The sequence below is a fragment of the Caretta caretta genome, chromosome 16 (genome assembly GCF_965140235.1).
Source record: "Caretta caretta isolate rCarCar2 chromosome 16, rCarCar1.hap1, whole genome shotgun sequence".
Taxonomy (NCBI): domain Eukaryota; kingdom Metazoa; phylum Chordata; order Testudines; family Cheloniidae; genus Caretta; species Caretta caretta.
The window spans coordinates 21,104,646-21,126,787 of record NC_134221.1 but is presented as its reverse complement, the minus strand read 5'-3'; the positions used below and the strand labels follow the sequence as shown (position 1 = coordinate 21,126,787).

The 22,142-nt window shown below is 38.9% G+C and overlaps 2 protein-coding genes across 9 annotated transcripts in view; one reads left to right on the top strand and one right to left on the bottom strand.

Annotated features, from left to right (window-relative positions):
- The window catches only part of RAB14 (RAB14, member RAS oncogene family), a 34,305-nt gene extending 29,994 nt beyond the window's left edge, over positions 1 to 4,311 (top strand). For both annotated transcript variants that reach the window (XM_048822318.2, XM_048822317.2), the window contains one exon: positions 2,107 to 4,311. In XM_048822318.2, coding sequence (XP_048678275.1) covers positions 2,107 to 2,284 — 178 coding nt within the window. In that variant the 3' untranslated portion in view covers positions 2,285 to 4,311. The remainder of the gene's footprint in view (positions 1 to 2,106) is intronic.
- A 3,648-nt stretch (positions 4,312 to 7,959) lies between these two features.
- CNTRL (centriolin) overlaps positions 7,960 to 22,142 on the bottom strand; it is a 57,895-nt gene continuing 43,712 nt past the window's right edge. For all 7 annotated transcript variants that reach the window (XM_075120598.1, XM_075120601.1, XM_075120599.1 and 4 more), the window contains 13 exons: positions 20,579 to 20,694; positions 20,001 to 20,218; positions 19,447 to 19,604; positions 19,088 to 19,161; positions 18,334 to 18,522; positions 15,378 to 15,603; positions 14,348 to 14,553; positions 13,855 to 13,995; positions 12,235 to 12,510; positions 11,687 to 11,749; positions 10,849 to 11,058; positions 9,395 to 9,487; positions 7,960 to 8,473 (listed from right to left, as the gene is read on the bottom strand). In XM_075120598.1, the coding sequence (XP_074976699.1) occupies positions 9,419 to 9,487; positions 10,849 to 11,058; positions 11,687 to 11,749; positions 12,235 to 12,510; positions 13,855 to 13,995; positions 14,348 to 14,553; positions 15,378 to 15,603; positions 18,334 to 18,522; positions 19,088 to 19,161; positions 19,447 to 19,604; positions 20,001 to 20,218; positions 20,579 to 20,694 (1,946 nt within the window). In that variant the 3' untranslated portion in view covers positions 7,960 to 8,473; positions 9,395 to 9,418. The remainder of the gene's footprint in view (positions 8,474 to 9,394; positions 9,488 to 10,848; positions 11,059 to 11,686; positions 11,750 to 12,234; positions 12,511 to 13,854; positions 13,996 to 14,347; positions 14,554 to 15,377; positions 15,604 to 18,333; positions 18,523 to 19,087; positions 19,162 to 19,446; positions 19,605 to 20,000; positions 20,219 to 20,578; positions 20,695 to 22,142) is intronic.

Below are 22,142 nucleotides of genomic sequence, written 5' to 3'. Positions count from 1 at the left end.
CTGTGGTTTTGTGGGTGAAAGTGAACTTGATTTCTCAGGTTAGATTGCAGTAAAAATATCATCAGGAGATGGGGGAATAGAGCATGCCTAGCTTCATCTTAACCTTAACTTGCAATAACCATCTTGTTACTCTGCTTTTGGGCCATCTTCCAAGCAAACAGTTGCTGAATTGTGATGGGCTGGCATTTAAAAAAACAAAACAATGTCCAACTGGAAACTGAAACTACTAAACTAATTTCACTTAAGACCTCACGCAGCCTTCCTCCATCAGAGTTGCACTGATAAAATGGCGCACTTTATTGTGTGTGCTTTAGGCTGCAAGCTGACTTTAACTGATTAAATTACACTGGTCTAATTGTGCAGCTTCCTCATTTTAATGACCCTGCTAGTTCTGTAGTGGTCAGAGTTCAGACTTGAAGTGTGAAACTTCTCCTGTATGGAGTGTGCAGTGCACTTGCATCTGTACAAGGCTATGCAGCTGCATGACGTGCTATTGCTGGATTGGGGTGATGCGATGCCAGAAGCTGCTGTAGGGAGTTTCCTTTTGACCTCCCCAAAAGAAGAGGGTGACAAATTGTTCCCCTTAACCACCGAGGACAGGACAAGAAGCAATGGCCTTAAATTGCAGCCAGGGAGATTTAGGTTAAATGTTAGGAAAAGCTGCCTGTCAGGGTAGTTAAGCTCTGGAACAAATTACCTAGAGAGGTTGTGGAATCTCCCTTATTGAAGGCTTTTAAGAACAGGTAGTCAAACACCTGTCAGAGATGGTCTAGAAGATAACACTTAACCTTGCCTCAGTGCAGGGGACTGAACTAGATAACTTAGCCAGGTCCAGTTCTACATATCTGGGATTTCTATAATTTATTTTTATAGGAATTATGAGATCCAGTTGACCTGTATATTTGTGTTCTCACAATGCGGTAAGCCTATATGGCTTGGCAAGTCTAGCAACACTCTTAATAGAAACCAGGCCTACCATAGCACCTTGCAGAACTAACAAGTATAGGTTTGTTTTTTTTTTAAATTCAGGGGCTTCACTAATAGCATGTCACTGTACAGATTATAAGGACTTCATGCTATACTGTGTTCACACTGGTAAAACTTCTCTAGCAGTTGCTAATGGAGCTGGTTGGAAAACTTAAAAAAAAATTCATTGCAACTTGCTGATTTGTCAGAACCGTAACGTTTTGTGGATCTTGTCTGTTTTGACAGAATTCAGCTGGGAACCCTGCCTGCTGGGGAGAACAGCTTCAGGCTCGCAGCTTGGCAACCTGGGCTACCAGGGTGCCCTGCTCCAGTGTAGGCCATCAGGCACGCTGCTCCAGTGCCAGGTCTGCTGGTTATACTGGGCAGAGAACAATAATTCTCTTTTTTGCTGAGAATTTTAAAACTTTTTTCTTTCAAATTAGAATGAAACCAAATTCTGAAATCTCAAAATCCTCCAAACCAGAACTACAGTTCTTTGCTCATGTGTAGCTGCTAGTACTGAGACCTTGGAGAGGATATCACAGCTGATCAGTGCTATGCAACAGGTGCTATGGTAGATGATGCAAACTCAAAAAGCAAGTAAACCCTAACTTAGAAAGATTTACAGAAACTAATAGAACAGTTGATTGTGCCTTTTATTATAACTGTCAAAATCATTATATGAAAATGCTTGGGGGGGCAGGGGTGAAAAAGCCCATCTCTGTTGTGCAGCCTATTTTAAAACTGATGTATTTTTGAAGTCCAACAGTACTAATGGCTAATCTACTTCAAGGGTGAACTGACAGATTTGATTCTTTCCCCCTAAAGCTGGAGATAGCATCTGAAAACTGTCCCCATTGCCTGGTAATCTGTAAAAGACTTCATTAGACAGTTTACTTTTTCAGAATCTTCTGAGGGGATAGCTGCTTTAGGTTGGGAACATTGGACTGTACCCAGCTTTTTCTGTCATCTTAGCTGTTCTTACAGAACATAAAATCAATGCATAATTGTTACTATTAGAAAATCTCAGCTAGTGACTGAAAGAGGTGGATGGCAGGCCAAGCACATTCATGACTTCTCCTTCAGTCTAGAATGTAATGTAGTGCACAACTCGAATTAATTTTGCTGCTTCTTTTTAAGAGGAGAGAATGTTGAAGATGCATTCCTGGAGGCTGCCAAGAAAATCTATCAGAATATCCAAGATGGAAGCCTGGATCTGAATGCTGCAGAGTCAGGTGTACAACACAAACCTTCAGCTCCGCAGGGGGGTCGACTAACCAGTGAACCCCAGCCTCAGAGAGAAGGCTGTGGTTGCTAGTGACCTCTATTCCATGGCTCCATTTTTGACCTTTCACCTCTGTTGGAAGCAGTACTTTTGACTGCTTCACTGTCTTCTGTACATCTTACTGGGTTTAATTAAACTCCGAGACAACAGTTTAACACAATACTAAACTGCTAAACAACTTTAGATGTAATCAGGTTATCAAAGGCAAGTAGAGTAATAACCTCTCCTGCATGATAAATCTAGAAGTTTTTTCCAGTTGTCTGTGTGATAGTGTCACCAATACATGATTTAAATTGAGCACTGATGCTGGACTCATGATTTTACACTTTTGCAGGGCCTTTTCTTGTACGGTTTAATTTTATGGTTCTTCAGCCTTCCTTCCCCATCTGTAACTGTTCTAAATCTGTCCATAGTAACTGATGTTTATTTGCTGTGAAATGACTTGATGGTAGAAAAGGGGCTCTATAACAATGTGCTTTTGTTGGAGGAATTCCCTGTGGCGGGTGTGTGTTGGTGGGCTAGCTTGTTGCAGGAGTATACAACTTACTTCTGTCTTAGCCTAGCACAGGGAAAACAGTCCACTCTTTCTTCTTGTGCTCAGTAGCTTTACATCATTTTTTGCCATTTTATCCTTTACATTTGTTAACAGAGCGTAAATATGTATAAAATTTGAAGGAACTGAGCTAACAGTTAAATACATTCTGTGTATATGATTTTAATGAAGAAAATAAATTGATTACTGGCATTAGAACAGTATATAAGAAAATATCAGTTTGTACAGTATGATCTATATGTGACCACACTTTTCCCCATTTAGTCAAAGATAGATGTAACTGCAGTTCACTAACATAAGCTTAACTCCTTGGTGTCAACAGTGGGCGTTGTGCTGGGGAACTCTACTCCCGATGCAACAATATTAACACTAGTAGAATATCTGTCTTTGTTCCATCTTTGCACTGTGGTATATCTAGGCCTCTTTATTAACCCTGTTTGTGTGCAATCAACAGTGTGCTAACCTGCTTCTCTCTTTCTGTAAGCATTTTGCATTGGGCTTAATTTCCTGCCTTGCATTGTATAGAATGGTTCTATTACACATTTTATGCTTTTATACCTTTTTGGGAGTGGTCAGATTCTGAACTGGACAGTCAGAACTCTCTAGGGATTTTTAACTACTTTTGCATTTTTATTTACACTACAGTGAAACTTTTTTTAAACAATTAGGGTCCCCTCTTACTAAAAGCATTTAGAACACTGCCTTCATAAAATTACACATGTTGAAAGTGCTCTTTATAAAATGGGAGAGTTCAAATCGTATCCGGGCATATGCAGACTTTGTTAAAGTACATGTGGTATTTTCTATTTGGTTAGACCAGTGTATTTAAATCTCTATACACAGTACCATGCTTCACATGAAATCGAATTTTCATTTCTGAAACTTCAAATTTGATTTAGAGGTGGCGGGGGAAAGAATAAGTGGCTAAGAAAGAGAGAACATGCTTTTGTTATACCTACCATTCATTCATTGACACCAGTCAAACTGCAGTATTTAAAATACAAAGTAGTCTTAAAATCCCTCTCTACAGACACTAAGAGAAACTATCCAATGTTCAGACTTCTAAGCAAAGAGTGGTACCGGAGTATTGTACAGTCAATGTTAAATAAAAGCCAAAACTGAAATGTGCAGACAATAGGATTTGGGTAACTTGTGCACTGTCCCTTGTTTTTTGTCTGGTTGGTCTTTTTTAAACCTAAGATTATTAAAGTAGATTGGTATAATGTTAAAAATTTATGGCTGATGCATTTTGCTAAAACAAAGTTGCACCGCATAGGGGTTGCCCAGGGACCATGACCTGCTGATGAAACAAAATTTGGGTGAAGTAAACAGCATTCTAATGACTACAGCTAGTTGAGGTGCAATGCCCTTATTCTCAAAGTAACTTACAGTAGGTCTCATTGTTTCTGTGACAGAAAGGACTTGTTTGGACTGCTGTACTCTTCATTTGGTGTAACAATGCTATTAATCTAAATATTTGTAAATAAAGTACCTGTATCTAGATAAATTATAGTGGGTTGCCTTATTTGAGACTTTCATGAGTTTGGTTTAGTCATCCCATGGACTTTTAGAATCTAAAATACTCTGCCTATCTGTCTTGCTGCTTCTGACAAGACTTGGTTTCTGTAAGTAATGCTTCACTCCATTTCTTGCTTCGCACTCTTATCTCGGTAGCCAGACAAACTGATTACACATGGATCTCCTCTCAGAGAACTTGATTTGTTCAGAATTACCAAAACTTGAATTTCTCAGTACCTATAACTTTGCTAGCAAAGAAGGGCCCTCTGCCTTTAGTTGTTGTGCAATGGTGGGGTATGCCACAGGTTATTGCTGGGCACCAGCTAATTTTCAACTGCTTGGAAGTGCAAGAACTTCTTGAAGCCTTAAACCACTTGCTTGATGGTTCCCTTTAAGTTAAGCATGAAGGCAAACAATCTTCCAACCTCTAACTAGATCCAAATACTGGGAGTAGAGAACACTCACCTCTGTAATAAGTCATTGGAGTGCCAAAATGTGCTTGAAGGTGAAATGAATCTGGGCAGTAACACTTAACAGCTGCTGATTGTACAGCTGTGTGTGGGGGGAAAAAAAAAGTCTTAACTCTAGTGCATTGAGTGGGATTTATGTCAACTACATATACTGTCCAGCTGCACTATAAAGCTTGAAAGTAGGTCTCGAACACCTAGTGGATTTAGTCCTGTTGGTGACTTGCTCTGTAAACTAGTTCTAGGTTATGCTCCTAAAACAGTTCCTATAAAAGCGATTGTGTTTGTGGAAAGCTTTCTATATAATACAAGGTTTTTTTTTATTAGTTCTTGCTGCTTCCACTTCCCTTGGTGCTTAGTTAGAACAAGGTATGTCTTATCCATGTGTGCACTCCTCCAGTTGTTACTGGAATCTCCCACAACTCTTAAAGCTCTGGTAAGAGTTCTAAAGTGTCCCTCTGCCTTCAAAAACATCATTGTATGGCCAAACAAGCAGAATTTTGCTGTTATGTATGTACATCTAATCAAATACTTTGTTTTGGAAAGTGATGTAACCTGGGTGAAGATTCTTTAACTACTTAGTGTTAAGGTTGCAGAAAGGGCCTTTGGGTTAATGACCATTCATTAGCTAGTCAACTGGAAATGGAAGGGTTGACCCCCAAGCCTTTAATTTCACAAAAGCAGTATTAGTCTTCTAAGCAGAGTTCAAATGCAACATGGCTTTCATGAAATGCTTTCAACAGATAAATATTTTGTCTTAATTTTTATGCTTTAAGCCACATTCAGTCTAAAACACTTTGTGTGTGTGTGTGTGCGTATATATATATATATATATATGTGCTAGAAATGTTCATCTACCTCGCTTACACAACCTGTACATAAATACATTTGCCAGCACTTGCCTTGCTAAGTGGGACACCTACTGTCTGAGGACTTACGATTCATAGTGTGGATTTAAAATTGTACAATGACCCGAAAGGAGACTTGGCTGAATTACTTAAGTGGCACTTCCACTTATCACAAGTTTAACAGCCTGGACCATGCAAGTAGGTGAAGATTAACTAGTACACAATGCCTCTAGAATCTTGCTTGGGGAAAGTTAGGTGTACACCTCTATATTCATTTAATATGAGGAAGAGATTCCTAGAAAACTTTGTATATATTGAGTTTATAATCTAAGACAGCTGTAGGGTAAGCCCCTTGCTATTGTACTATACTTTGTCAGGGTTTCCTCTCCATCTGAATACAGAAATGAGCATTACAAACTCAGGAAACTGAGTTAAGATCAAGATACTTTAATGTTTGGATCCTCTCATTAAATATGTATTTATTATTTTGTATCTCTTTAGAGTAGACTTGAGGTTGCCTGGGTGCCTAATTATTTCCATAACATGTTTGGTTTTATTACATCTGAATTTCCTGCCCCTGTAATGCTGGTTTACATAATTAATCTAGGAATCTCCTTGTCATAGAAAAAACTTAAAGGATACTATGTCACTTCTAATCATTGCCTGAGCAATGCAAAGCAGCTGCTGTGTAGTGGTGAATCTGACCATTGTGTATGAGTAAATATAAGTTACAAATTAAGCTTCCAGCATCTGAAAGTGCAATCTTCCAGCTGACATAAATATCTCAAAGCTATGAGGTATGAGAACAGGGTTGTGCAGGTATCATGAAGGGACAACAGGGAAGACCTTTCCAGAGAGGTCAAAGATTTGGGTGGGGGGCCTGAAAGAAGGGCTGTTAGAGATCACTCCCAATGTTTCTGTTTTAAAGACTCTCCTAGCAGGGCTATCTCAGTGCACTTCTCAAGACTTCTCTCTTCCCATTAAACTTAACATCTGTCTGGTCTCTCTTCCTACTATTTACAACCAACAGAGCTTGAACATGCAAATTCCCTGTAAAGGAAGGGTTGCGACTGCCTGAGTTACTTAAACTATTGACCCAATCCTATTTAGACTAAACAAGATGCAATTCAATGGCAATTTAATTTCTTCAAATGTAGCCTATATGCAAGATTAAGTTAAACTGTTTGGCATCAAATCATTCAGGACTGACCACAAGTGATGTGTGGTCGTCTGTGTTCTTTTGTTTTTTAAAGAACTCCATGTTAAATCCTAGCTCATCTAATTAGTGAGTACAGAATTGAGAATGCACATTATCAAGTGCTTTTGTTGGAGAGAAAATCCTGAAAGCCAGTTTTAAGTAGAAAACCCAACCTTTAGAGAGAGGTGGTCTCCATACCACCTCTGAATTCACTCGAGGCCTGTATGACCTGTAGCTACCTGTTGAACATTTGTTGCACGCTTACTGAACTGCATAAATAAAGGTTTGGATTTCAGTCAATTTGGGTGATGTGAATTGGTCAGACAGATTCTGGCACACTTTCTAGATGGGAACAGTGGCAGACATTTTTGAATGTAACTAGAGGTAAGTCATGGACTCCATGACTTTTTTGCAGCAGCCGGCATGGCTGGCTCATGGGCTGCCCAAGCCAGGCAGTCACTGGGCCAGCAGCAGTTTTGGGGTGCCTTCAGCTCCTAGACTGAGGGCCCAGGGTGCTCTGTGCGGTTTCCCTGCCTGCAGGCACTACCCATTGGCTGCGGGCCCTCCCCCTAGGAGCTGCAGGGACATGCCAGCTGCTTCCAGGAAGCTGCATAGGAAGCTTGCCAACTCCATCAACCCACCCTCCCCCCGCTAGGGGTCCCACTGCACACCGCATCCCTCCTGTCCTCCCCCAGCACCAGCAGAGGTCCCAGGCTCTCCCCCAGCCTAGTAGGGGGTCCTGGGCCATGTGCTGCTACCTGCCCCCCCCACCAGTGGGGGGCCCAGGCCACCCCACTAGCACAGCCTCTTTAATGGCCAGTATCCATATTCTGTTTATATCAGTGTGTACTGCACGGTGCCCTGGGAATTTTAAATAGACCAGAGAGCTGCACTCTTTCTTTCTTTTCTGTGCTTTTCTTTCTGTATCAAATCTGAGGTGAAAGGAGTTTGGGGCCTGTAGCTCTAGACACTGCCTTAATAGCAACCTCTCACACTGCTGGTATTTAAGTGTGACAAACATGGCCTTGAGAACTCTTAGTACAGCTCTGATATGATCTCTCTGAAAAGTTAAATACCAAATTCATGGAAAATGGTAATTTTCATGGAATGGTGCACATAACCTCTTAGAATCAGTACAAACTTTATTTTGTGTAAGAAATATTCCATTCAAAGTAATGTGCATCAAGGCAGAGGAATAATGGCATTTGTTTGACAGCAGATGAAGGAACTATTACCAGATGTGTGTCAATACCACAGAAGTTCAAATTTGTGGTGGTGTTTCTTTAAATTAAATTTGTTAAAGATTTGAGATAATTGTTGCAACCTTTGTGCCCCAGAATAAAAGTTCCTCTTATATTAACACCAGGCTTTAACATAAATATTGCCATTATCTCTTGCTTAAGTAACTTAAGTTACAGTGCCATACAAAACTTTACAGTACTGTCAGAGGCTTACAGCCAGTATTTACATGGAAAAAATATTCAGGAATGGTAGACCACGCTGCCTTGACAGGTGCCTGTATGGTGTGTCTGGTTATCCAGACTTCCAAGCTAATGAGGTAGCACTCTTCAGGTTGTATATTTGGACCAGGCTAGAAAGAGTGTCATTCCTAGCCATACAGCTGTTAGCATTCTTCTACTACAAAAAAAAACCAACAAAAGTTTGGAGAAAGTTAGTGATTCTGTTAGAACACCAGCAAGCTATTTTGTTCTGGATGCAAGATGATGTTCTCTAAGAGCGAAGAGAGCCAGGGCAGCCATAGGATCACATCCTGCCAGTTTTTTTTTAAAATGCCCTTGTGTGTTGTTCTTCTTGATGTACATATTTCCAGTTTCACTGTATAGAAAAACTGGCTACCTCTTGGCAGATGAAAACTGGCCAGCATGAATTTGCTCCAGTGGAGATATACAAAACTCCTTTACAGCAGTCTATTAGAGACTACTAAATGAAGTGATAGCTCCTACCTGAGTAAGAATGGTTGGCTCAAATCAAAGTACCTCATTAAAATAGCACCATTAACGTTATGAAGGATCTGCATTCAATATAAGCCAGAATTTGACAGCGTAGAACCTACCACTGAAGTTGTCTTGAAAAACATAGCACACAGGTTTACAGCTAGACCTTTGCCCCTGCCAGATTGAACTGTTGGCAAGCTTAAAGATAAAATTCCCCTGTGCAAAGTACAACCCCCTCTGCTTCCTATAAAAATGTACAACCTGTTAAACTGGAGGGTTAAGGGGTACTCCCACACAGAAGGCAAGAGTATTTTCACCAAACATATGACCCAAAACAATTTTAAATTGGAGATGAATTTAAAACAACGGTGGAGATTTCCTTGGGGAGCCTGTTTTAGGTCCATAAAGCACCTACTATGTGGAACCAAGAAGAGGTAGCATGTCTCGGTATAGTAGAAAGCTCTATTTGCTACCTACTATGTTTCTGAGAAGATGCAGTATATGCTGTGCCCTACTACACACAAGTCTTCAAGGAGAAGTTCTGCTTAACCTTGTCTGTAGGGATCTATGTGATTTAATGTAACAGCTGGCTCAAATCTCTTACCTCCATGGTTTAGTGGGATTATTTCTAGTGTATGATATTGGTGGAATCGTTGAGAGCGAGATGAAATGCCTGCTGGCCTCCTGTCAGAGCAACCTAGAAAGAAGAGTAAAATGGTTTGAGAAACGAAGCGTGAAAGCTAATGCACGTAATGAGCAATTCAAATTAATCTCCGAAATACTCATTTACTCTGGGATTTAAACTTCAAGGTTATGGTAACCTTCCACCTCCAAAGGTTGATTTGTTTTAAATGAAATGTCACTTACTTGTGGAAAAACACTTACACAAAAGAGTCCCATACATACAAATCTGTTTGCTATCGCAGAATTTAGCATGAAGTTTATAAATACATAAAGTTTAAGCTGCCACCCCCCACATCCTCCTTATACTAGTACACTGATTCAGTCAATAGTCAGAAAATAGATCCACATCTCTTGACAGGCAAATTCTTTCCCACAGACTATTCATCTTATGTTGCTATTCTCATTTGTCAGTTTAGAGGGCCATCTTTGCATTAAGGCTAAGAACCAGGAAGTGAGTATATAAAAGGTAGGTAGCCCCTATTTACAGAAGAAATGGATGTAACTTTCGTGATGGGGTACTCTGATGTTGTAGACTTTACGTACAAGAGAGAAATGGGGGAGATGTAGTTTTTACTGCTGATTCAGACAGGACTTAATTTGACCTTGAGTAGATAATGTAAACTGTCTCTTTGCTTCCTCATCTGTAAAAAGGTAAATATCCAGGCTTCCAATTTTACAGGGGGTACAGTTGGTTAAGTCACTGTTTGCCATGTAGCTTTGTATTGCAATAGTACAAACTTCCTGAACTCTGTAAAACTGGTATACACAGTTTAAGCTAACAGTGTCTCTTTATCTAGTAACTTTTTAAAAAAAGTTAAAGCTATTTCAGTTACTATTGCCAACTTGTGGATTTAGAGTCACTTTCCTGTTTTCTACTATACAGGGAAAAACTGATAATGCACAAAGTGCACAAATGGGAAAAAAACAGACCCCTTCCTCTCTAGTGTTTTGGCTACAATTATCTTAAGAGTTTACTTGTAACCAATTTAGGTAGGAAATGTTCAGGCAGAAACTTTTAAGATGGTATTCCTTTAAGAGCTCCCCAGTTCCTGTTCTACACAAATTGCTTTTAATATTAAGTCCAAGAAACAGTAAAGTGATTTAAAACTAATTCAGTTTCAGGACCAGCCATTTCAGAGTTGGGATAAATCAAAAGGAGTTAAGAAAGAGTACCTGGAGACTACCATTTTTGTATGCATGTGTTTCAAAACACTGTCATATTTGTATTAAACTTTCCAGGACAATTCTACAGCAGCATAAGATTATGAAAACAAAGTACATTAGTGCATGTTTGGCTACAGCAGGGTGGCCATCAGAGTTAATAGACCACAATGATTTGAAAATGTGGTACTGCAAAATGCTCTGAAGTGTTACCTGGTTCTGCGTAACATTAAGATCATCATGAAGGGAGGACGTTAGCCTGGATGAGCTCTGAGACAGAAGGAGTGAATCTGCAGTGGTGCTGCTAACCAGTTCATCTAGTGCGTCGACTTGCCTCTTCAAGCTGTGCAGGGTGCCCTCCGTTTGCCGTTTCCCTCTAATCAATACTTCCACTTGCTGGGACATGCATTGTCGAAGTTGAGCCTTAATAAAACAGAACTAAATTATTTCCTTATATCCAATTTCTGCTTCAGTTCCAGGTGTTTAATTGAAAGTGAAGGTCAGACTATTTTAAAAAAAAACAAATTAACACAATATGATGGAAGCTGTTTTGCCTATCAGTTCTAATAATCTGCCTGTTCTGACCATTCAGAAAAGCAATATTTGTATGGTATGTTCTAACATCATAAAACATTACTTAAAGAGCAGCAGCAGATGTGCGCTAACCAAAGTCTGGTTCCATTTGTGATTGTGGCTAGACTTGTATTAGAGGCTATCACATTGTTAACTTACACAATGCACTGCATTACCAAAGAATTATGACAACATTCACACACAAAAGCCTTTCTGGAAAAGTAGTGTTACGGGAAGCATGTTTAAACAACATGAACTTTGAGCAATAAATTATTAATTTACATTGAAAATATACAGTGCCTTCCTCTCCTTCCTTTTCATCCCAATGGAAAGAGCTACGATGTTGCAAGACATATTGTATGTTTATTTAAAAGGTATAAAATTATGGTTCAAGAACCACAGGAAAAAAGAATTCTTCAACGGCGCCCTGCTACGCAAATAAATAAATAAATGCGTTATATAGTGTGTGAGATACAACCTTGAGCCGATCTTCATGGTGACGCAGCTTTTCTCTGAGTGCTTCTCCACGCCACTGTTCATCCTTTAGGAAAGAGAATCATATTCAATGGCCAAAATCCAAGGTTTTAAATCGGTTTAAAAAAAAATAAAAAAAAATCTTTACCCTGCCATATAAACCACAAAAACTTAAATATGTACTGGGACCAATCTTCCATTCCTTTCACATGCACATCTTCCATTAAAATCAGTGGAGTTTGGGGAAGGGTGTGTGTGTGTAAAAGTAAAAGGAATGAAGGATTGAGTTGATTATTAGTAACCAAAAAGATCTACCAGAAAAATGTAAACATTGAAAAATGTAGTTTAGCTCAGCTAAGCAATCCAGTTTTAATAAGAGAGAGGTTACTAGGAGTATCCAGTTATGCATGGGAGATTGAGAATGGTGAAATGAAGTACACAGAATACACAATCAAGTGGCCAATTTAAATAAATAGGGCCAAATTTAATCCTGGTGTAGACAGATGCAGTGTTTTGATTGTATATATAAAGTGTTTTTTTAAGTAATTTTACCATTAAGTGGACTTTGGACAAATCCCTCTTCTCTTCAAATGACAGCGGTCTTTCCTCATTAGTTGAAAATGGAAAGTTCTCTTTTAAGTTTTCTAGTTCACACTCCAGACATTCGTTTGCTTCAAAAACAGCTTCCAGATCATCCAACAGCTCTGGAGGAGATTGGCTTACGTCTTTAAGGCCAGTTCTAATTTCATCTTTCACCTCCAATTTTAGCATCTTCACTGCATCTTTTATCTCCTTTTGTCTCTTTTCCAAATCTTCCTGAGTTTTAATCTAAATAGCAGTACAAAGACAGATTTATGCTCTAAAGAGGGATGACAACTCAATGTTGCCATCAAATTATTGTTAAAATTTAAAGCATCAACCTATGGTCTTTTTGCATTTACAACCCACGCCTACTTCTAAAACAAACAAACATTCTAATTGAACAGTTATGCATGGTTGTAGACTGCTCTCATTACTGCTGTTAAAAATGAACAGTAGTAGCTTTCTAAACATTTCAGAATTTGGCCCGCAAGACCAAGCTAAGAAGTTTTATCCTGATGTATGTATGAGGCGTCTGTAATTCAAACAGAAGGGAACTTCTGTCATAGCTGTAAACTAATTTTGAAGGTCCCTTGAGGTCAGACTGGCAATATTAAAACACGAACATTCCATTTCCTATCTTCTCTCAGTCCTCCTGGATTGCTGTATAGGTACTGATAGCATTCCTCTCTCAGGCACTCTCAAGTCAAAATTAGTGGACTAGGATAGTTAAACCACTACAGCAATTTTATTGGCTGAACATTACAGTTTAATCTAAACTAAGAGGGAGACTGCATTTTTGTGGGATTACTGCACACTTCAAATCTGTGAAGTACAAAAAAGACAGTATATCTATGACCTGAAAACTGAAATCATTCTTTAGAAACTGACAAAAAGTTCTATAGAGATTGTGAAAATTATATCTAAAAATAAAAAATCACATGCATGTATTTAATGGGAATTACTAAAATATGTGAGGTGACTGACAGTTAATGAGGCTTCAGTTTTTCCAGAGTTGTAAAGTAATTTCATGGTTATACTCAAAATATACTCTAAAACCTAGCCATGCATCAGTAATTGAAGCTGGGCATCAAGAGCACACTCCATTTCAGGTATGCTATAAGCATTTCACTGAATAGTTTACTTTCAACAGATGGCTCTATTTAATCTTTAATGTGTTAGAGTTTTTAACCAAACCAGTCAAAAAGTGTGCTTGATAATGTTACTAGTGCTTGCATGACTGAAAGACAGAGATACTAGGATTTACACTGATGTGTACGTAATAAATAAAAGCAGGTTCACAAATTACATCAATTTAATTTCCAAAAACACTGATTATTCTTGAGGGCAATTAGTGCCTAATCCTGTAGTCCATGATTTCAGTGCAAGTTTTGCATAAGTAAGGACTGCAGTATTAGGCCCTCAATAGATTATGTGTTGTTTGGAAGTTTTAAATGCATTTATTTATGCTAATAACAGAAGTGAACACAGGCAGATTAAAAATGAAAATGAATTTGTTTAGAAAATACATAAATTTCCAGGCAAAAACTTCCCATTGAAAAAATGGAATTATGGTTAGGTACTAGACCATACCTGTGACTTGAGATCCAAGTAATCCTGTTGGATCTCGCCCAGCTCCTTAATCAGGCGTTTTGCTCGTTCATGATTATCGTGTGCCACTCGTTCTACTGATGCCATTTCTTTCTGCAAAAAACTGTTTTCATTCTCTTTTTCCTAAGATATAAATGTGAAAATTGCTGAAACTTTTACTTGTTTCCCCTATGGACAAACTCATTTCAGAAAAAACAAACAAACAAACAAACATACATACATACATGTAAATATAAAACCATTTCTCTGACTTAAAATAGTATTGTTGTGAACAGTCAGTACACTCTAACTAGGATCAAGTAAGAGAGTGTTTGCAAGGCATCATAGGAACAGCAGAGTGTGGGTGGGTGACTTGTGAGCTGATTGCCTGAATTGTATCCTGTAGGCTCAAAAGGACATACAGGATTTTTCTCTCTAAAGAAAAATGCAAAGTAATTAAAATTGATCTTTTTACAGCAACATAATGAAAACATACATTAAGTGCTCTCTCAAGCTGGGTCCTTTGGGTTTTGATTGCTTCCTTCAGACTTGTGATTTGCTTTTCTGCTTTCTTCCTCTCTAACAGGATCTGATCTTGGAGGTGGTTTAACTCAGCCTTTGAGAGTTCCAGTTCTTTCTGGAGGGATAAAAACTCTTGGTTTTTTTCTTGTAACTGTGTTTCTTTTTCTGAGAGCTGATGTCCTGGAATTAAATTTAAAAAAAACACTTTAATCAGCAGAAAGTCAATGTATCCACTCACATTGGGTGTATGGCACTCATTGCAAAATCAGTGTGTGTGTGTGGGGGGGGGAGGGACATGCAACAAAAGCTCTAGAAGCCCTTAATTTAAAGTTTCTATACACAAAACCCCTAGTTTCTTCAGTTTTCAGGGACCCACAACTTCTCCATACTGCTGTGCTAACTGGTTCTTTTATGGTAGAGAAACGGAGCAAGACTGAAACGGATGATACTAACTTCTGTTTAATCTTAAAAAAATAAAACAACAACAAACCCTCATATTACACACTTGCCAATAAAAAACTGCAAGAGGGCACTGAAATGAAATTCCATTGGTCTTTGTGGTTGAAATCGTATTCAGATGGTGATAACTGGAGAATAATCTAAGTCCCTTTACGAGATCATGAAATTCCTTTTTCAATCCTATTTAGTTTTACAGTTCTTCACACTTGTCTTGCTGGTTAACAGAGTAGAGCAGGAATTGCTTTTTCCTTCTGTTATAGTCATGCTGTCAAGATCAAATCCTATGAAAATTACTACCATGCAATTTTTCTCATTTTCATGAACACTGGTCTTCTAAACAAACAGTAAAACAACTGGGTCTAGCGAAATCAACCTGGGAACTCTCCATCCCCAAGTAGGGAAGCTCAATCAATATTTATTAAGAATCTGCTTCAGTGGCCTGATCCAAAGCCTAGCAAAGTCAATAGAAAGACTCCCATTGACTTCAACAGGGTTTGGATCAGCCCTCATATATCATAGTTTTATGAACGTAAGTAGTATCTTACTGGTTTTTCTCACTGTTTCTTCCAGTGCTGTATACCAGGTCTCCTCCTTTTCCAGTTTCTCAACCCTTTCTTCTGCCAATCTTACTTTAGCAATTGCCTGCTCAAATTTTCTTTGTTGGTCTGTCAGCTCCTGTTCCAAGAGTTGTTTCTGATCTTTCAATTTAGCTGTATACTCTTCTAATTTTTTTTCTTCACATTCAGTGTCTGCCTTGAGGTGCTGAAGAATCTACAAAGAGAGGATGTCAAGTGTTAACTTTTGTTGAGACAGTTGGGTAGTATCAGCTCAATAATAGCAAATACCATCACCACAGATTATATTAGAAAAATAATACAGGGGGGCAAAGTCAGAACTGATGTCAATTCAATTCCATTATCTTCACACTAGCAATCAACCTGAGAAACACAGAAAATTATTTTCTTTATGAATATGAGCTAGTGTCTTTTCTTGTTCCTAACATTTAAAGGATATTTAGACAAACACATTACTCCATCCTTTAATCCTGCTTTTAATTATGGTGCAAAAGTAACTTCTAATTATTAAGAAAATGAGTAATCCCCTTTTTTCTATTTTTTTTATTTTAAAATTTCCCAAGAGTTTTCTCTTTATATAAAATCTTTAACAAGAGTTCAGTTTTTCCCCAAACTGTACTACTCTTCATTAGGCTAGATATTACAAAGCTGGATGTTTGTACATGATACTAATGTTCAGAGTTCTCTTCTACAGATGTTGAGTCTCTCAGATGCATCCAGCCACTCCCATTATCAATGTGTGACATAGCACTGCAATAAGCTGTTGACTCATCAGACCAACACTAATAGCATTCTCCCAGATACAAAACTGCTGTCCATGAAACACAACTGTTATAAGTATGATGGTTTATTTCAGTAAGATTGTGGCTCCTACACATGGAAAAAAATAACTAATATGAGAAATTGGTTTTAGTTATCTACTATTATTGTAACACACAGAGGCCCAGATCTTCATCTGCAGCTGATGAGCACACACAACACTGTGGTGTGGGAGAGGTGTGTAAAATATGGCATTGAATAGAACTGATGTCAAAAGAAAAATTCACAATTAAAAAAACCTGATTTTTCAACATGTATCAAATTCCAAGTAGCTTTATAGCCCGTCAAAACATGAAAGGGAATCATAGACTTTAAGGTCAGAAGGGACCATTATGATCGTCTAGTCTGACCTCCTGCACAACGCAGGCAACGGAATCTCACCCACCAACTCCTGTAACAAACCTCTCATCTATGTCTGAGCTACTGAAGTCCTCAAATCGTGGTTTAAAGACTTCAAGGTGCAGAGAATCTTCCAGCAAGTGACCCATGCCCCAGGCTGCAGAGGAAGGCGAAAACCCCCCAGGGCCTCTGCCAATCTGCCCTGGGGGAAAATTCCTTCCTGACCCCAAATATGGCAATCAGCTAAACCCTGAGCATGTGGGCAAGACTCACCAGCCAGACACCCAGGAAATAATTCTCTGTAGTAACTCAGATCCCAGCCCACCTAACATCCCATCACAGGTCATTGGGCATATCTACCACTAATAGTCGAAGATCAATTAATTGCCAAAATTAGGCTATCCCATCATATCATCTTCTCCATAAACTATAGCTCAGTGGTTTGAGCACTGGCCTGCTAAACCCAGGGTTGTGAGTTCAATCCTTGAAGGGGCCATTTAGGGATCTGGGGCAAAAATTGGGGATTGGTCCTGCTTTGAGCAGGGGGTTGGACTAGATGACCTCCTGAGGTCCCTTCCAACCCTGATAGTCTATGATTCTATGAAGCCAGATAGGTCTTTTGCCCCCACTGCTTCCCTTGGAAGGCTGTTCCAGAACTTCACTCCTCTGATGGTTAGAAACCTTTGTCTAATTTCAAGTCTAAACTTCCTGATGGCCAGTTTATATCCTTTTGTTCTTGTATCCACATTGGTACGGAGCTCAAATAATTCTTCTCTCACCGTGGTATTTATCCCTCTGATATATTTATAAATAGCAATCATATCTCCTCTCAGCCTTCTTTTGGTTAGGCTAAACAAGCCAAGCTCTTTGAGTCTCCTTTCATCAGACAGGTTTTCCATTCCTCGGGTCATCATAGTAGCCCTTTTCTGTATCTGTTCCAGTTTGAATTCATCCTTCTTAAACATGGAAGACCAGAACTGCACCCAATATTCCAGATGAGGTCTCACCAGTGCCATGTATAATGGTACTACTACCTCCTTATCTCTACTGGAAATACCTCCTCTGATAGATCCCAAGACCACATTAGCTTTTTTTTTTTTTTCCTTCAATTTCATTAACATTTGTCCTGGTTTATTTTTAAAATTTTTAAATTTATGTTGAAACTCAAAATTCTGATCATGTCTCAATTTATCCCACCTTTATGCTCCCACGATCCTAAATCGACAATATGCTTGCCCAATTCCCTGGTGAAGATCAGAACAGCTTAAGAGCTGCTTTATGCTAGCTCTCAACAGCTGAGGATAAAAGGGTGCAGAGAAACTTCATCAATGATCCATTTTCTCTTGAGATACCATCTACACCTGCAGCCAGAAGGGTAGGTGTGGGGTGGGTGGAATAGATATCATGTGCCAACTTTCTTCTGCAAAAAGATCTCCTTACACTGGGATGATCTTCCCATTGTTTTAAGAAAGCTTTGTGCTGCATTTCAGCACAAAGTGGTCACACCACAGGGGAGAATCTGGCTCTTTGTTATTAATAATGGATTGCCATTGTTTTGTAGTGTTAAAGTTTCTGTTCCAGAATGTGAAATCTCATGCTCTATTGCTATTTCTCTCCAAATGAAATTAAAAAAAATTAGATAGAAGTATTATATTAAAATTGCAAACTCACACCTATACCCTTTTTGCCAAAATAATTTTAGAAGCACAGAAGCTGTGTCTCCACCAGTCATGCAAAGACAAGAAAGAGATAATCTGAGTCTCATTACCATTTCTTGTTTGGCTAATTCTAGTTTCCTCTCTTCGATTTCTCTCTGAAGCTGCTGCAGTTGGTTCTCCTTCCTTTTCTGTCTCTCCTGGCAATCCTTATACTTGTTTAAACATTCACTGATGTCTTCTTTTAGGGTTGCCTGCTCTCTAAGCAACTCATCCTGATGCTTTGTGGTATTTTTCAGATCCTGCATTATAGATCAAATACAAAATCAAGTGAATAGTGGCTCAAAATAAATTCTCTAAGGATCCTACACAAAACAATCCTCTCATTGGGCCATATTCTGCCAACCTTATGTTACCTTATTGCTGATGTCCAAACTTAGCTATTGAGGATTGCAGGATTGGGAAAATTACTACAGAGTTGCAAGAGGACATATCTTAAACTGTGAAACTTATACTTTGGACATGAACATTGTCACAGATCAACCTTCCTTCCATGTTTTAACAACACCACCACAACATCTTGGATCCTAGTTAAAATGGTATTGTGCTCCAAGTGACTCGAGCTCATTTAGGATTTTTTCCTCTTGATGGAAGTCTAAAATATCTAAACAATCTGTAAGGCCCACACCCTTGAGCTAATATGCACAGATCCAGAAAATGGCTGTATTACAATACATACGTGAAAAAATATGAACCTTGGGGGATAACGAAAAATCATCCTTTGGTTTATGCTTCGGTGTTCGCATTGTTGTAACATAGTTTTTAGTTTTTGATTAAGCATATATTTAATCTTTAAGCAAAGCTAACCTGTTCTACCAGCTGAAGTTGTTGCCTGGAGTCACTCAGTTCACCCGTCAGTGTATCTAGCTCTTCCTTTTTCTCTGCAGAAAACAAAATATATTTGGTAAAAGAAAAGAAAATTATCTGAATTGACAATCCATGAATGTCCATGAAAATCCACGTGTGTGTGTGTGTGTGTGTATGTTATGCACACACAGAAGGAACTTTCTATAATATTTGAAGAATGAGTCTAATAGAAAACTGTAATTTAACCCATGATACATCACTCAGCATGCTACATTGTATAACTTATGGACATACACTGTGGCTTTAAGTAAAAATATGAAGCTATACATTGTCACTTAAAATTCACAACTTTTCTTTACCTTGAAGATGCTGCTGTATTACTGCAATGTCTCCATTTAGTGATTTTTTGTGTCTGTTTAGTTGGTCAATTTCCTGTTTCAGTTTTCTGACATTTAAGTCCATTTTCTCTACATTAGACAGTGCAGCTTTGCTACTATCTTCAATAGCAGTTAAATTTCTGTAAAATGTGAAGAAAAAACAACACATTCTTAGTCTGTTTAAAATATTTGGCAAGGATTTAAAAAAAAAAAATAGCTATACTACTACAGGCAGTTTTATGGGAAGTAACATCTTCTGTCCCATTTCAAGACTGAACATGTTGCTTTCAAATGGTCTCTTACTACACTGCCGCAGTATCGCAGATGTAGCAAGTGTTCAACTGAAGTTTTAAACACAGACACAAGCCAAAGTAGGAATGATTAAAAGACACCTCCACAGTAATGGATAGTATAGTCATTTATCCTTTTTTTTTTTTTAAAAGGAACAAATTGTTCATGACAATAAATGCAAAAAGTAATTCTAGAGAACAAAAGCTTTCCAATCACTGATCTTTGAAAAAGTTTATTTCACCCACTTTTTAGTTTGTGACAATTTTCTCTCCAAACTCTGATAGTTTTCTTCAAGTTGTTGCTTTTCTTTTCTCAAAGATTCAGTGTTGTTTTGCAGAGTGCGCATTTGAGAAGCCAGCATCTCCTTTTCTTGCTGGTCTTTCTCAAGGAGCTGTCTCTGCCACTCCATTTCCCCTCTCTGACGCTGGGACAGTTGCTGGAGATTCTCTAACTCTAGTTTCTCCTATGAAATACGACACAAATACAGTATGTGTGTAACAGATGCAGATATTAAAGAAAATAAAACCAAGCTAACACCACCTTTCTGTACATCTGCACAGGACCTTTTATCCACAAAGTTCCCAGAGTTCATTGCAGCCTGCATATACAGCACTTACTACTCCTTTTACTAAACTATACACAAAGGCAAACAGCCTGTGATTTTACAAGTTATCATGAAATATAAACTGCACACTGGAACTTTCTATTGCATTGTGTCAGATTTAATTGAGGTTCTTTGAGAGGAAGAATAGTGCAGTGGTTAGGGCACAAACCTGGGACTTGGGAGACTAGAGTTCAGTTACCTACTCCACCACACACCTACCTTTAGTACTGCAACTTGAGTCTTTTCTAATTCATTAACTTTTTGGCTATGTTGTAGTTTTAGACCTTGTAGTTCATTATTTTCAAGTTGCAACATTTCTAGAATGTGCTTCAGTTCTAATTGAAAGAAATAAAATCAAGTCAGTTATAGGAAAACCAAAATATGATGGTTGCAAAAATGCATTAAAAACAGGATTCACCTAAATGCCAAGAGTGTCCCATTCACTAAAGGATCCACTTTAGAATTTTTAAGAATTCACAGTGTTAATGACTTCTAAAAACATCAATGGGCACACTTCCTCTGCACTGAGTGAAGTAGAGAAAATACAATATTTGACAATGTAATGAAAGACTGTATTACAATGTATATGCACAAGAGTTTTCTAATTTTTGAGTGCTTAATTTTGCAATTAGTGTTCTTTAAATGGAGATTTTTATATGTAATTTCAAATATATTGTACCACATCCTCATTGTAACAGTGGCTGGCCCTTTAAGGGGAGTCAGGGCCTAGTCTACCTATGCTGGAATTCATTATGGAGAACGAGCCCATCTTGGTCTACCTGGCTGACTGCCAGCTAGCTGACTAATGAGCACCCAAGCCTGATAAAAGGCTATCAAAGTCAGTTGAATAAGGGTCTCCAAAGGAGAGGAGGTTTTAGAGATGCTAGTGGGATGATGATGTACGATGATGACTTCCTTCTTAATCTCTCCAAGCTGCCAGGTGAAAGGAGTGAGTAAAAAGAGAATACCTGCGGAAAAGCTGCCTGAGGGCTACAACTGGTCTGAAGTATAACCCAGCTTCAGGAGAGCTGAGGACTCCTGATTTAAGGAGAGAAGCCCCAATCCGCAAAAGGTACTTAAGCTCCTAAATACACATTTAGGTTCTGCTGTGAACCAAAAAACTCCTGCAAACTCTGTAGGTGCCTAAACTGACTTGGCATGTAAGTTTTTGGAGTAGAAGTGCCCTTAGAGCCTATATTTGTGCCTCAGGCTGGTGTCTGGATGTCTGTCTTCCACCTAGGCTGCACAGTGGCTTACAAACTGGAGAAGATAGGTGGATGAACCTTGTGTGCAGGGTCTGATCCAGCAGGTGTACTCATAGAATAGTCAAAGGGCCAGACAGTGGGAGGGGGAGGGAATAAGTCTGTAGTCTGGTGGTTAGGGAGATGGGAGACCCAGGGTTCAAGTCTCCCTGCTCCAGTCATTCTTTCATTATTTATCCACAGTGGCACAGTTTCAACAGGAGACACTGAAGGAGCCCCACATCAAAATATTTCATAGCTGAGTGGTTAGAGCACAGACCTGAGAGGTGGGAGACCCCTGTTCAAATACTTTCTCCCCCTCTGACAGAGAAGGGGGAATTGAACATGAGTCTCCCATATTCTAATCAAGTGCTCTGACCACAGGGCTAATAGTTATGAACTAGGCACCACCACCACTTCATCTCACTGCCCCTCCTCCATTTTGTGTGGCATGAGGCAGGTACCTAACTCATTCCTGCAAGGAACCACTTAGGTGCCTAAGCTGCCTGAGGTTCCGGTTCAGGGATCACTAAGCAGAGAAA